This window comes from Schistocerca gregaria, chromosome 3 (genome assembly GCF_023897955.1).
Source record: "Schistocerca gregaria isolate iqSchGreg1 chromosome 3, iqSchGreg1.2, whole genome shotgun sequence".
Classification (NCBI taxonomy): Eukaryota; Metazoa; Arthropoda; class Insecta; order Orthoptera; family Acrididae; genus Schistocerca; species Schistocerca gregaria.
The window spans coordinates 171,316,923-171,329,125 of NC_064922.1; the positions used below are offsets into that span (position 1 = coordinate 171,316,923).

Sequence of the window (12,203 nt, forward strand, 5' to 3'; positions counted from 1 at the left end):
GAAATAACCTTTTGGATAGCACAAATAGAAAATTATCATATTGCCATTAATCAGATATTAATATGACATATATTGCATTTAGTGTCAGAATTTTTGTACTGTTATTATAGTTTCATATTTTAAAAGGAGAATAGAAAAAAAATTCTAGTTAAGGGAGTGAATAGTATTAGTAAGTTATGAAATACTGAGGGGAAATCTTATTGGATAACTCAGTCTGAGTATTCAGAATGTCACATGTCATTAGAAAATATGCACTTCTGTGAATACATTACTTTTTCTGTTAACAGTTTCAGCTTTCAATTTTTGTTGGTCGGATGCATTATTTGTAGATTTTCTGGTATGTCAGTTACAAAGAACATCCATTTGTCTGCATAATTATATACTGAAATTCTTGTATGTTTCACCTGAGTATATCTTCAGACATGAATTGTGGTGGTGCTTGTCTACGAGGTTGGTGATATGGTTTGCTGATGTTTTGGATGCTTTTAATTACTTATTTTTGTCTAAAAACTGATTTTAATATCTACGAATGCACAGTTTCATGACAATATATACCGAAAAAATTCTCTTGAACTTCCAGCTTTGTCAAGTGGCTGAGAATTCACAAGCTTTCAGCTGAGTACTCCTCTGAGGCACTGATGAGTGGTGACTGCATTTTTGTCAGTACTACGATGCTTATATAGTAGCTTATCTGATTTTAATATGTTACTCACAAAAGGTTTATATGAAAGTTTTCTGAATTGAGTACCAGTACTCCATATTTTTCTGCTAGGTGTGATGTGATATTACTATTTTAATTGTAATTTAACATGAAAGGGGGGGAGGGGGGAGAGCAAAATATTTTTTCATGTTAAAAGGGTTTTGTGCTAAACAATGCATGAAGATAAAACTGTTTTCAATCTCATCAAATTTTATAACAGTTCAGTAATTTGATTTCTTGGTGAAATTTACTGTTTTGGTAGACTTTTCATAGCCAAATTTGCATTCAGTACTATTTATTTCTAATGACCAATTTCAACAATTAATATTATAATCAAAAAACTTTTTGTATGTCCTGTTCCATCAGAAGATAACAGTTTTACTGTTGACACATGTTATCACCAATAAATAGTATTAAATCCAATCTTGGTGGTTAAAAGTATCTTCTGAGCAAATACACAGTGCTTCTTACAATCTCTAATTACCATTGTAGATTCACACTGTACAGTATACAGTATTATGTTATTCTTAATTCAAGGTGACAGTCCAGTCAGCAAACATAGTGACCACCGCCAACAGTAATTTGTTCACTGTACATTCAACTGATAATGTCCTTACATTTTGAAAACTCTGCCCAATGATAAATAAGGGTAGTTTTTCAGAACCACCAGAATTGCACCCGGCAGTACCACAGATTTTTTCTTAGAGATTTTCCCCCTGAAGTCATTCGTCCTTTAAACTATAATATTTTGTTGGGGAAGCAGTGGTAAACTAATAAATAGCTTTCAAAGACTGCTTTGAATGCTACAAATTATAATCTAGTTGTGTTGACTGTAGTTTTTATACTAACTCACTATCTATGGTTGTTGGAAATGACTACTCTGTGCATTAGATAAGCCTCAATAGCCATAGTTTTCCACCATGTCCAGGAATTTTTCTGTTGCCTGCTTTTTACAATCCAAGAGTTTAGAACACTGTATGTTCAGTCATACCCAGCAGTCTTTGTTATAATGCATAGACTGACTTCACGAAATGTAATGAAACATCTGCAGTTTAACCTTCTTTTTTTCATCACGTTCCAAAAAATTATTTGGTTACATTTACACACTTGAACTGATATGAGTAACCTCCTATCATAAAAAATATTTGCACCAACGATTATAACCAGCATAGAATGACCATATTCAGCAAAGTAATAATGAATTTTCTTCAACAGTCACATACCCTCATTGAATGTTATTATTTAAAAATTTACTATGAAAAATATTCAAGTTTGTCTTTGCAGTATCATGCAATTGTCACACTTTTTTTTACATTTGCTTAGGAAGGCAACTACATCAAACTTGCACTGTCCATACTGGTTTATCTAAACTGCTTTAAATTATTGATAGGATATTTCTTTGTGTATGACTTTACCTGTTCCTTACTTGCCTCCTGTACTAGTGCTCCATGTGATAACTGTATTTTCTGTCATGTTTATCACACATTTTTGAATTACAGATGTTCAAGACATAATGACTAATCTACATGTAAAGATTGTGAGACCTTGCTTAATTGTTTTCTTTTTTATGTACTTTGTTTTGCAGTTCCAACAATGCCAACGGTGGTGACTACAACAGTTGCTGTGCACCAGACTACAGAGGCAACCACAGTACGAATAGTGTGTGACCAAGGATGGACACAGTGGTACAATAAGACACACACTGAGGATGGAGACTTTGAACTAGTCTCAGATCTTCAGACCTCTGGTTCACTTACGTGTGATATCCTCCATCTGACAGACATACAATGCAAATATCGCAGGTATTTGAAATTAATAGATTATCTTGTAACGCATTAATATATGCAAGATTTACTAATAAATCTAGTGTATTGTTATGGAAGTTTATTAAAATTACTGAACTTGAAACATATGAACTTATAATCAGTCTGCAGATTGATCTGAATCTGAATCTGATTGTTATAGTCAAGCCTTGTTCTCCCTCTACAATTTTTAGCCCTACTGTATCCTCCACATCAAATTTACAATTCCTTGAATCCTCTGGATGTGTTCTTTCAACCAATCTTTTAGTCATGCTGTGCAATAAATTTCTTATTTTCCCAAGTCTGTTGAATGCCTCCTCATAAGTTTTTGAAACTACCCATTTAATCTTCAGTATTCTCTTCTAGCACAACTTTTTAAAAGCTTCTTTTCTCATCTCAGCTGAACAGTTTATCATATATGTTTCACTTCTGTAGAAGTCTATGCTCCAGGCAAATACTCCCACAAAAGAGTTCCTAAAATTTAAATTTACATTTAATTTTAAAGATTTCTCTTTTTCGGAAATACGTTTCTTGTTGCTGCCAGTCTACTTTTATGTCCTCCCTACTTCTGCTATTATCACTTGTTTTGCTATTCAGATAACAAAATTCATCTACTACTTTTATAATCTTGTTTCCTAATTTAATTCCCTAACTTTATTTAATTCAGATATCTTCTGTTACCCCAGTTTTGCTGTTGTTGATGTACATCTTATAAGTTGTTTTCACAACTCTGCAATGGCAACAAATAGTTGTGGAACACAGTACAGAGCTGCATCAGATCCATACTACAACAAATGTTCTGAGTGGCCTCTGTGGAATGAAATGTATGCTTTGTCATGCAGGATATACATAATCATATATCCCGATCCTCCAAATCTGGTGTATGCACAGTCTGCTGCCTTCCTTCAGTTTGGACCCATCATCACTCAGATGCCCAAAAATGGCTTGAAATGCTGTGTGATTTGATTGATGTCTGTGAGGGTACTTGTTTTGGCATAGCCATGTTGCCTCTTGCCCATTTCCATCTCCTTGGCTGTACTCAAACACCATCTTGACTTGTTCCCAATGTGGATACCTGACCATTTTACTGCATCAATCGCATGGCCTGTAATACACAAGGAACACATGGAATGTGGTTGGAGGAACCTTCATTAATCAACAACACATACCAAGGAAACAATGCATTTCTGGATACATGTTCTTAGGACCGTTTAACCTCTGTTTCATGTCAGGAATCTATTCCTGCAGTTTATCAGTTTTATTAATGTTCACCTTGTAAACACATTCACACACACTCCAAAAATTAACAATGTCTTGAACAGAATGTCATAGTATTTTGAGCCATACTTTCATACTTCATTTATTTATATCCTATATTTTTTTAATAATACAAAACACATTGGAGAAACGTGAAATGAAAATAGTTACTGTCAATATGTTGACGTGTAAAACATAACAAAATAAGAAATCATAACTTTGACTAAGCATCTAATGGAATTATTTACTAAAAGAACTGTTATGTGATATCAACTTATCATTTAATATTCTTAAACTTAATTTATCCATTTTACTGTTTGCTGATCTCTGTGACTGTGGATAATACTATTTTAAGAAATATGACAATCACCCTTTTTTAAAATTTATATCAATATGCATTTTGGGTGTAAAACATATTTAAATCTTCAATTAGCACTTCCTGAGAAACATTGACTGCACTGTGGATGCTGCAGCTGCACTGTGCGAAATAACAATTTTGTTTATCTACTGCACTTTGCAAGTTGTATATTATAAAATATTACTCATTTATATGCACTTACATTCTATTCTACTTTTACTGCTCTCATTTTCTGAATTTGTAAGTGAAGTATATACACCTTTTGTTTGTGTCAAAAACAGCACAGTGGTCACAAAGTTACCAACTGATATGCTTCTTTAACTACGTCATTAAAATATGTCACCAGTTAAAGCTACACTTTGCTTTCAGATTCTCAGTGTACTGCTAAAGTCAGTTGAGTGTATACATTAAGTGTTTTTGAGTTAGGCATCCGAGTGACTAAAAATTAAAACTGCTTAGCATGCCATGTATTCAGTGAACTGAGTAAACTTATCTTATTTTAGAGTAGTTTTTTCCTTCTTTTCTTCCTTTTTTTTATTACTATCTGTTTCTAGGCATGGTTATTTACTAAGTGCAATACTGACTGGTTAACTAACTATACTGAATATTACATAGGTAATATATTACATTTTGTATAAAATAACTAGTATTACACATGTTACCTGTAGTTAATAAATTTGACATACCGGAGTGACATTTAGAATGAATAAACGTTCAACAACTGTCTTAAAATTATGCAGAGCTACTACATCCATTGGATGAGTTCACATTGGATGTGACAACAGAAATATTAATACATATATGATTAGTACTATGGTTTTTTCAGTACTGTACTTACTGTACCATTGTATAAGTAAATTATTGAAGTATCTTCATTTTCTATTAATCTCTGTCAGATGGGGGAAGTGGCTAATTGTTCTTGTGAATTTTTCAACAATTGTATAAATCTCTAAGCATCCAAACCTCCAGACAGTTTTCTAAGACCCCCCCCCCCCCCCTCAATTGCAGTGCTATTGTTTTGTAACTTAAATGAAGGAAGAATTTATCACCAGTCATTTAACATCCAATGCTGTATTAAGGCCTCCTCCACACTTCTGCACATGTAACATGTTCTTCAGACATGTACATCCATGTTCCTGTTCCATACTATGTAATGTTTTGTATTCACTTTCCATTAGATCTTTTCTAATTGCTTGAAGTTCAGGAGAGAACTTCGTAGGTCCATCTACTATCCATTCACCTGGTTACATACCCTTCCAACTTCCTGATTTTGATTTGAGACACAATTACATCTTCCACATCTCTTTGCAATACATTTGTTTGTTTTTCTCCTATCATACAGCTTTGATTGATTAACCTCATATTTTGAGTGGTTCTTGTGTGAAGGACTTTGTTAAAGGGTCAAAGAATTATAACTGTGCCATTCTTGTACACATACTCCCCCACTCTGTGAGATTTTTGATTAATAATATTGGCTCATTAAAAATGATATGCAGATCAGTGAATTCATATTATTAACTTTAAATACCACAACGAAGCATGTATATAAGTGTGCAAATTTTTCACCACTAAGTTTATTCTATGGACAAAAGATCATTTTTTGTTAATATGTAGAGTTGCAGCAAAATGTGAGGCCATGGGATATAATAGAGTGAAAACAGACAAAGTAAACAAGCTTTCTCATTTCATTGTCAATGAAGGTGGTGATTATTCTTATAATGAAGATAACAGCCCTTGGTTTCTGCACAAGATATTGATGGTGGTACTTCCAATACAGATTTGTTCCAGTAATAACGAGAATTCACTTTGTGAGATTTGTAGGTCACTAAATGTGTATGCTTTTTTACAGTCCAGTTACTGAACATTATCTGCTCTATCGCCCTGCCCCCTCCTTCATTCCTCCCCAACCCCCCACTTCTTTTACCTACTTGCTAGTGTACATCAGTCAGATTCAAACTGGTATCCCATTTGTTTCCACTGAAGATCATCATTCTGGTTCTGATTTGCTATGTGTGAAAATGTTGCTTTGAAGAGTATTTCCAATAATTAGTAATGCTCCAAATTAAGCAAAAATATAGCAAACTTTGGGCAGTTGAATGATTTTATTGAACTGAAGAAGATATGTGCTGCCATCAAACATGCCATACACACAAAGGAATAATTTGCATTTTCTGTTAATACTCCTTTCAAAGGTAAATTGCAAGCCTGATACATTTGTATAATTTAAAATGTTGCTTCTTGCTTTATACAACATTCTCAGAATTGAGATTGGTGTATAATTATTTGCATTGCTTTTTCCTTTTTTTTATAAAATGGTTTGACTAAAGAGTATTTAAATCTTTCTGGAAACTGATCGCACTTGAAAGACCCCATAAACCTCTTACAGAACTGCAGAATGCCCATATTATTTTAAACCTTTTGACTTTGTCTTCTCTTCAGTAACAATGACAAACTGGAAGCACATAACCAAAAGATTTTATGTAAACACAACAGTTTGTGTTTTCAGTGTTGAAAGAATATTCTGTAAGGCTCTTGGTTGTTTCATTGACTAATCAATGCCTGTTTTCTCTATTTTATTTAGTTTGTATTATTTTATTCTGCACATGACATTAGATATTTTCTATAATTTGTTTGTTATTTTTGTTGGTAGTACTGTGCTAAATAGTTACATACTAACCAAGTGGCAACAAATGAACTGATGATTTCAGACTAATGAAAACTACAGCAAACAGTTGTGTGTTTTGCTGATAAGTATGCTATTTTAAATGTGCTACATATTTTAAAGACTTTTTTTGTTTCTAACTCATTGTGATTGTTGTGTCTGTAGTGGGGACCGATTGGTCGATGTATCTGAGTCATCTACAACAGCAACATGTGAACCAAAGATTGGACTCCAGTGTGACAATCGTCTACAAGCTGACGGGAGGCTCTGTGAAGACTATGCTGTTCGTTTCTTTTGTGATTGTGGTAAGTAGTTCTTTTGTGAGAGTGCCTTGTTAAATGCATATTTATTTATCAAATATCTATTCCATACTGTGATGCATGTGTTATGTGGGGTGGGCTTAGAATAGAACCCTATGCACTCCTTCCCCCACCCCCAACCCCCACCCTCTGATGACTGAGGCAATACAAAAGTTTATCTCCAAATTTTTGAGACGTTCTATCCCTAAATAAAGGATTACACAGAGCAGTACTGTTTTTACCAGCAAGTTGGAGCTAAGTGCCATAAATCTCATATTCATGAAGCCACAACAGAAGGACATAAGAAAGTACAAAAATCAAATGCATGAGCCTGCCTCATTTGCCAGACTTGTCTGCTTCTGATCTGTTTGTTACAGGGATATGAGCCATCCATCCCTATTCCACTCCTGCTTCCAACCACTGCCTCATGGCTCATGTCCTTGCAGTAGACCTAGATGCAAGATCTGTCCCACACATTCTCCCACCACTACATACTTCATTCCAGTCACAAGCATCAGCTATCTCATCAGATGCAGGGCTACCTGTGAAAGTAGTCATATGGTCTACAAACAAAGCTACAACTTCTGTACTGCTTTGTTTCTGGGCATGTCTGTCCACATTAATGGCCACTGACAAACTGTGGCCAAGAGATAGCTGGGCCACCCAGTTGCTGCACATACTTCTCAACGCAGCATGCTTCACTTCAGTGACTACTTTACAGCCTGCACTGTATGGATTCTTCTAACAACATCAGCTTATCCACATTGCACAGGTGGGAACCCTCCAAGCAATATATCCTATTTCCCATAACACTCTGGCCTCAGCCTTCCGTAGTTCCTGTCCCTGCTCCCACTCCAACTCTACACAGCATCTAGTCCACCAATGGACTCACTAGCCCACTAGCCTTTTTTCCCCTTTATCTGGTTCTCCCCTTTTCCACCCCCCCCCCCCCCCCCCCAATCCTCCTGACTGCACCTAGCTGCCCTCCCTGTCTCCTCCATTTCCCTGCAAGCTTCCAAAAGCAGCATTTTACCCTCCCCTACCCCTGCCAAGATGTCCCTCCCTCTCCCTTCTCCAGCCTCCTCCTTACCCCGAACACCCATGGATTGCTTCTCCCATCAGGCACTGTTGCTTGCAATCAGGCCTCAGTGGTCAGAACAGTGGTCATGTGTCAGAACAGTGCTTGTGTGTGTGTGTGTGTGTGTGTGTGTGTGTGTGTGTGTGTGTGTGTGTGTGTGTGTGTGCATTTTACGTAGAAGAAGGCCTTCTATCTGAAAATTCAAATGTGTAGCAATCTTTTTATTGTGCATGCCTGTTATTCTACATCTATATATGGTGAGTAGCAATCTTTATCTTTTTCATAATATTGTTGTCATATGTATTATTCGAACTATAAACATCAGTCCAGCTTGCTCTTCTCTAAAGAGAGAGCAAAAGTGATCTACATCTTCATCACTGAACTTCCTGACATGAACTCTAGTTTTTTGGCGTTTTGTGTCTTCCAGAATAGCTGTTTCAGTTGTAACAATATAAGGAAAAGGAGATTGCTATTCATCATAAAGATGATATGTTAAGTTGGAGACAGGCATAAGCAAAAGACTATTACACTTTCAGCTGAAAACTACTTCAGAAAAGGAAATACAAGTATTCCAGTCCAAGCTGCTAGAGATGGCAGTCATGTTCGCATGAGATGCTCTTGCTTGTGTAAATGAATGTCTCTGTGTGTTTCCTTTTGTGAAGAAAGCTTTGGCCAAAAGCTAAATGTGTAACAGTTTTTTAATGTGCCTGTTTTTCTTTATGTTGATGATAATCCAACCTGGGCTCTCCATTATTTAGGGCTTAAGATATGTTATAGCATCCTACAATAGGTGGTGAACATTGCTAATATTGCTCTGGATTTTGTGCATACATTCTTTTATTCTTTTTGTGCATCAGAGTGATGTGCATTCTTATCCTGTTCACATGGAAAGATTAATTATTTATCAAAATGAATAAGGAAAGAAACTAATTCAACTCACAACATATTCAATATAAAATGTAACAGGGATCTGTTTTTTTTTTCTTAATAAGTTGTTTGAATCATTTTTCAGTATCATGTGTACTTATTTCGATAACTCTTATTAATGTATGTCATGGTTAAACATAGTTGTGGTAGTAACTTCAAATGTGAGTCCATTTTCAAAAGCAGTAGTCTGTCTTACTGTCTGCTGTCTTAATTTTCAACATAAAGCTGGTCCTTCTAAGACTGAATGGAAGGTTTAGTTAGATCCATTCACTGATTTTACTCGGGCTGTGAATTTTTTTTAGGATTTTCTGATAGAATTTTCTCAAGGATCTGTCAGTGGTAACTATTGTTGCATTCACACATAGCCTTTCTTATAAATTCATAAGTTACCATTATGTTTCTTCTCTGTTTTTCTACATCATGTTTGTAATGTACGTGTAGTAGTCTCTATTTTGCAACATTTTCCAAATGGTCAAGGTGGATCTCTGCTGTCTTTTAATATTGTACCCAGGACAAATTTATCTATACTATGGTTTATGATGCCTTTGAGCACTAACCACAGCTGTTTTGTGTATTGTCAGATTCAAACTAATTATTATCAATTTGTCTATTGAATAGGTTGTTAGTGATTGTCTGTCAGCTTAACCAAACCACCTGATAGCTTTCTTGATGACTTTTATGGCTTTGGTGTCCACCATCCCTGTAACAGATGTTATGTATCCAAGATCTTGGGGCAAAACAGCATAAGAATATGTGTTGCTTCTGTAACTCATTCCTTAGCTAAACATTGGAGCTAGATTTCTATACACTTACAAATTTTCTAAACTTTGTATCTCATTCTCTAAAATTGCTGTTGCATAAAGGAACAGATGGAAAAGATTCCTGCAGGTGACGCATAGCGAGTTATCATACGATAGTGACATGTAAACTCATGACAATTCAACAAAGTGTGTTCCACTTTTGGCCTTTGAAGGAAACTTAATTATGGTTATAATGTGGTTTGCATAAGGGTTATATTCATTTCTTGTCCTTTGCCACACCACTACTGCCTCAAACAAAGCTTGTACACTTCTCTCAGCCTGAGCAATCTCTCATAAAGTCTTGAATGAATCTTTCACACTGCAGCACAGTGTGTGCTGTTTCGAAATTTCCTGGCAAATTAAAAGTGTTTGATGGAGCAGGGCTTGGACCCAGTGCTTCGCCCTTCATAGGCAATGTTCAAACAAAAGTGGGAGAGAGTTACTGACAAAAGTAGAGCTGTGAGGGCAGGTCATGATGATTTGTATCTGGGTAGCTAAGGAAGTTCTGATACATCTCATTAAATGTCTACATTACCACAACTGTTGCGGCTGTGTTTTGGTTGCTGTGTGGTTATTTGTGTCTGAGAGAGTGTATAGTTATAAAAATAAGAATACTAACACAGGAAACTAAGTCCATCTGTGTACATATCATTATCAGTTAGCTACAGATGCAGTGATGTGTTTCCTGATTTTGCTTTAAACAAATGTAGTGTGTCCCATTAAGGTACTTGAGGAGTGCTCTCAGAACAGGTAATTATTGTAATAAATGTACTATCGTTCTTTTTATAACTAAATATGCTGCTATATTAAACTGAAAAATCTGATATAGTTATTGCATTGATTGACTGTTCCATTGGTTCTTGGTATACTATTTTATACATTATGAATGAAACACACACAAACACTGGGATCTTATATCACGTCCATAAAGAAAACAAGATGAACTACTTTGAAATAATGGAAATTAATAAACACATGTCCATCAACCTAAGCTTAGTTGTGGATGGCCAGACACAGTTCCCTTACTTGCCATTTTTCACTATGGATATTACTCATAATGTCATCCAGATCATGTTGTAAATTACCCCTCTTACTCACATGCCTCATTTCCTTTATTTCAGTTACTATAATTTCTCTTGTTGTGTCAAAAAAATTTCTTTGTATAATCACAGTTGCTTCACTCACCTGCTTGATATCACTATTATATCTTATCAGGTTAGTAATTTAAAACCTGTTACTGACAAGATTATTTTGTTCAGCCACACCCTTGAAATATGTCATCAAAGTATTCAGTTATTTTCTTCTGTGTACAACTGTTGTAATTTGTCTATGGTTCATTGGTTAATGTGTCACTTATTTTATATTAGATAAATAATCATACATCAAATTTACACTGGAAAAATCCCTCTTGTTTTATACCTAATTCCAACATTAACATTTTTGTCTCTGGAATTGGACATACTCTGTACTTGCATTAGTTTAAAATCTTTAGTTCAATAAAGTTTCACTGCATCATATATTTATCCCTGCACCTGATGATGATGTAACAGCTAAAAACCAGTTCGTCTAACAAATAATAAATGTTGTAGAATATTACACCAGTGTTTTGTGGGTTTCATTCATAATGATATAGTTATCTTTACGGTTGAAAGAAGTTTTTATCAATATTCGAAAGTATGCAAAACAACTGATTCATCTTGTGTTAGACTCGATAAAATACATCAGCAATAAAGTTGGTTTAACAACCACATAATTTATGAACCCGTCTTGCCTCTAGCCAGTACAATATGTGAAGTACTTAAAAGTCTATAATCAATTGTTCATTTTTCTTTAACAATAATCACAGTCACTAAAACAGCAAAGAATACTACACAATTACTTCTTGTCCTTCCAATACGGCTTCCATGGCGTGAGTGGCAAACACTTGTCGATGCCGTTCGAGCATTGCATCTACCTTGTGCTTGTTGTGGCTCCTTTCCAGCCTACACACACAAATGTGTCGTGCAGTATGTACGTTGTCTCACACTTATTTTTAAAATATCGTGTGTTTGAGATGGTAGAAGGGTGAGTGGTTCTAGAATTTATGTGGAAATTCTTGATCACTACAATATGCCACTGCTAATAATAAATTATAGAAAATATTAATAGTGCAGTAAAACTGTGCAGTTTGTGTTTTTATTAACTGTGAACTATCCACACTCAACTTACTATTACATGTCAAATTCACCACTGTGAAAGTATGCCTCTTCCTATGTCATTAGAGTTCAGCTACTGTGAAGGATACTGAAATTGAAATTTTGTACTTGTGCAAATTGCAAGC

The 12,203-nt window shown here is 35.2% G+C and overlaps 1 protein-coding gene across 1 annotated transcript in view; it reads left to right on the forward strand.

Moving 5' to 3' along the window:
* The window catches only part of LOC126356178 (hemocytin), a 438,196-nt gene that overhangs the window by 217,528 nt on the left and 208,465 nt on the right, over window positions 1–12,203 (forward strand). Inside the window, exons 36-37 of the mRNA XM_050006942.1 lie at window positions 2,286–2,502; window positions 6,945–7,084. Of these exons, the coding sequence (XP_049862899.1) occupies window positions 2,286–2,502; window positions 6,945–7,084 (357 nt within the window). The remainder of the gene's footprint in view (window positions 1–2,285; window positions 2,503–6,944; window positions 7,085–12,203) is intronic.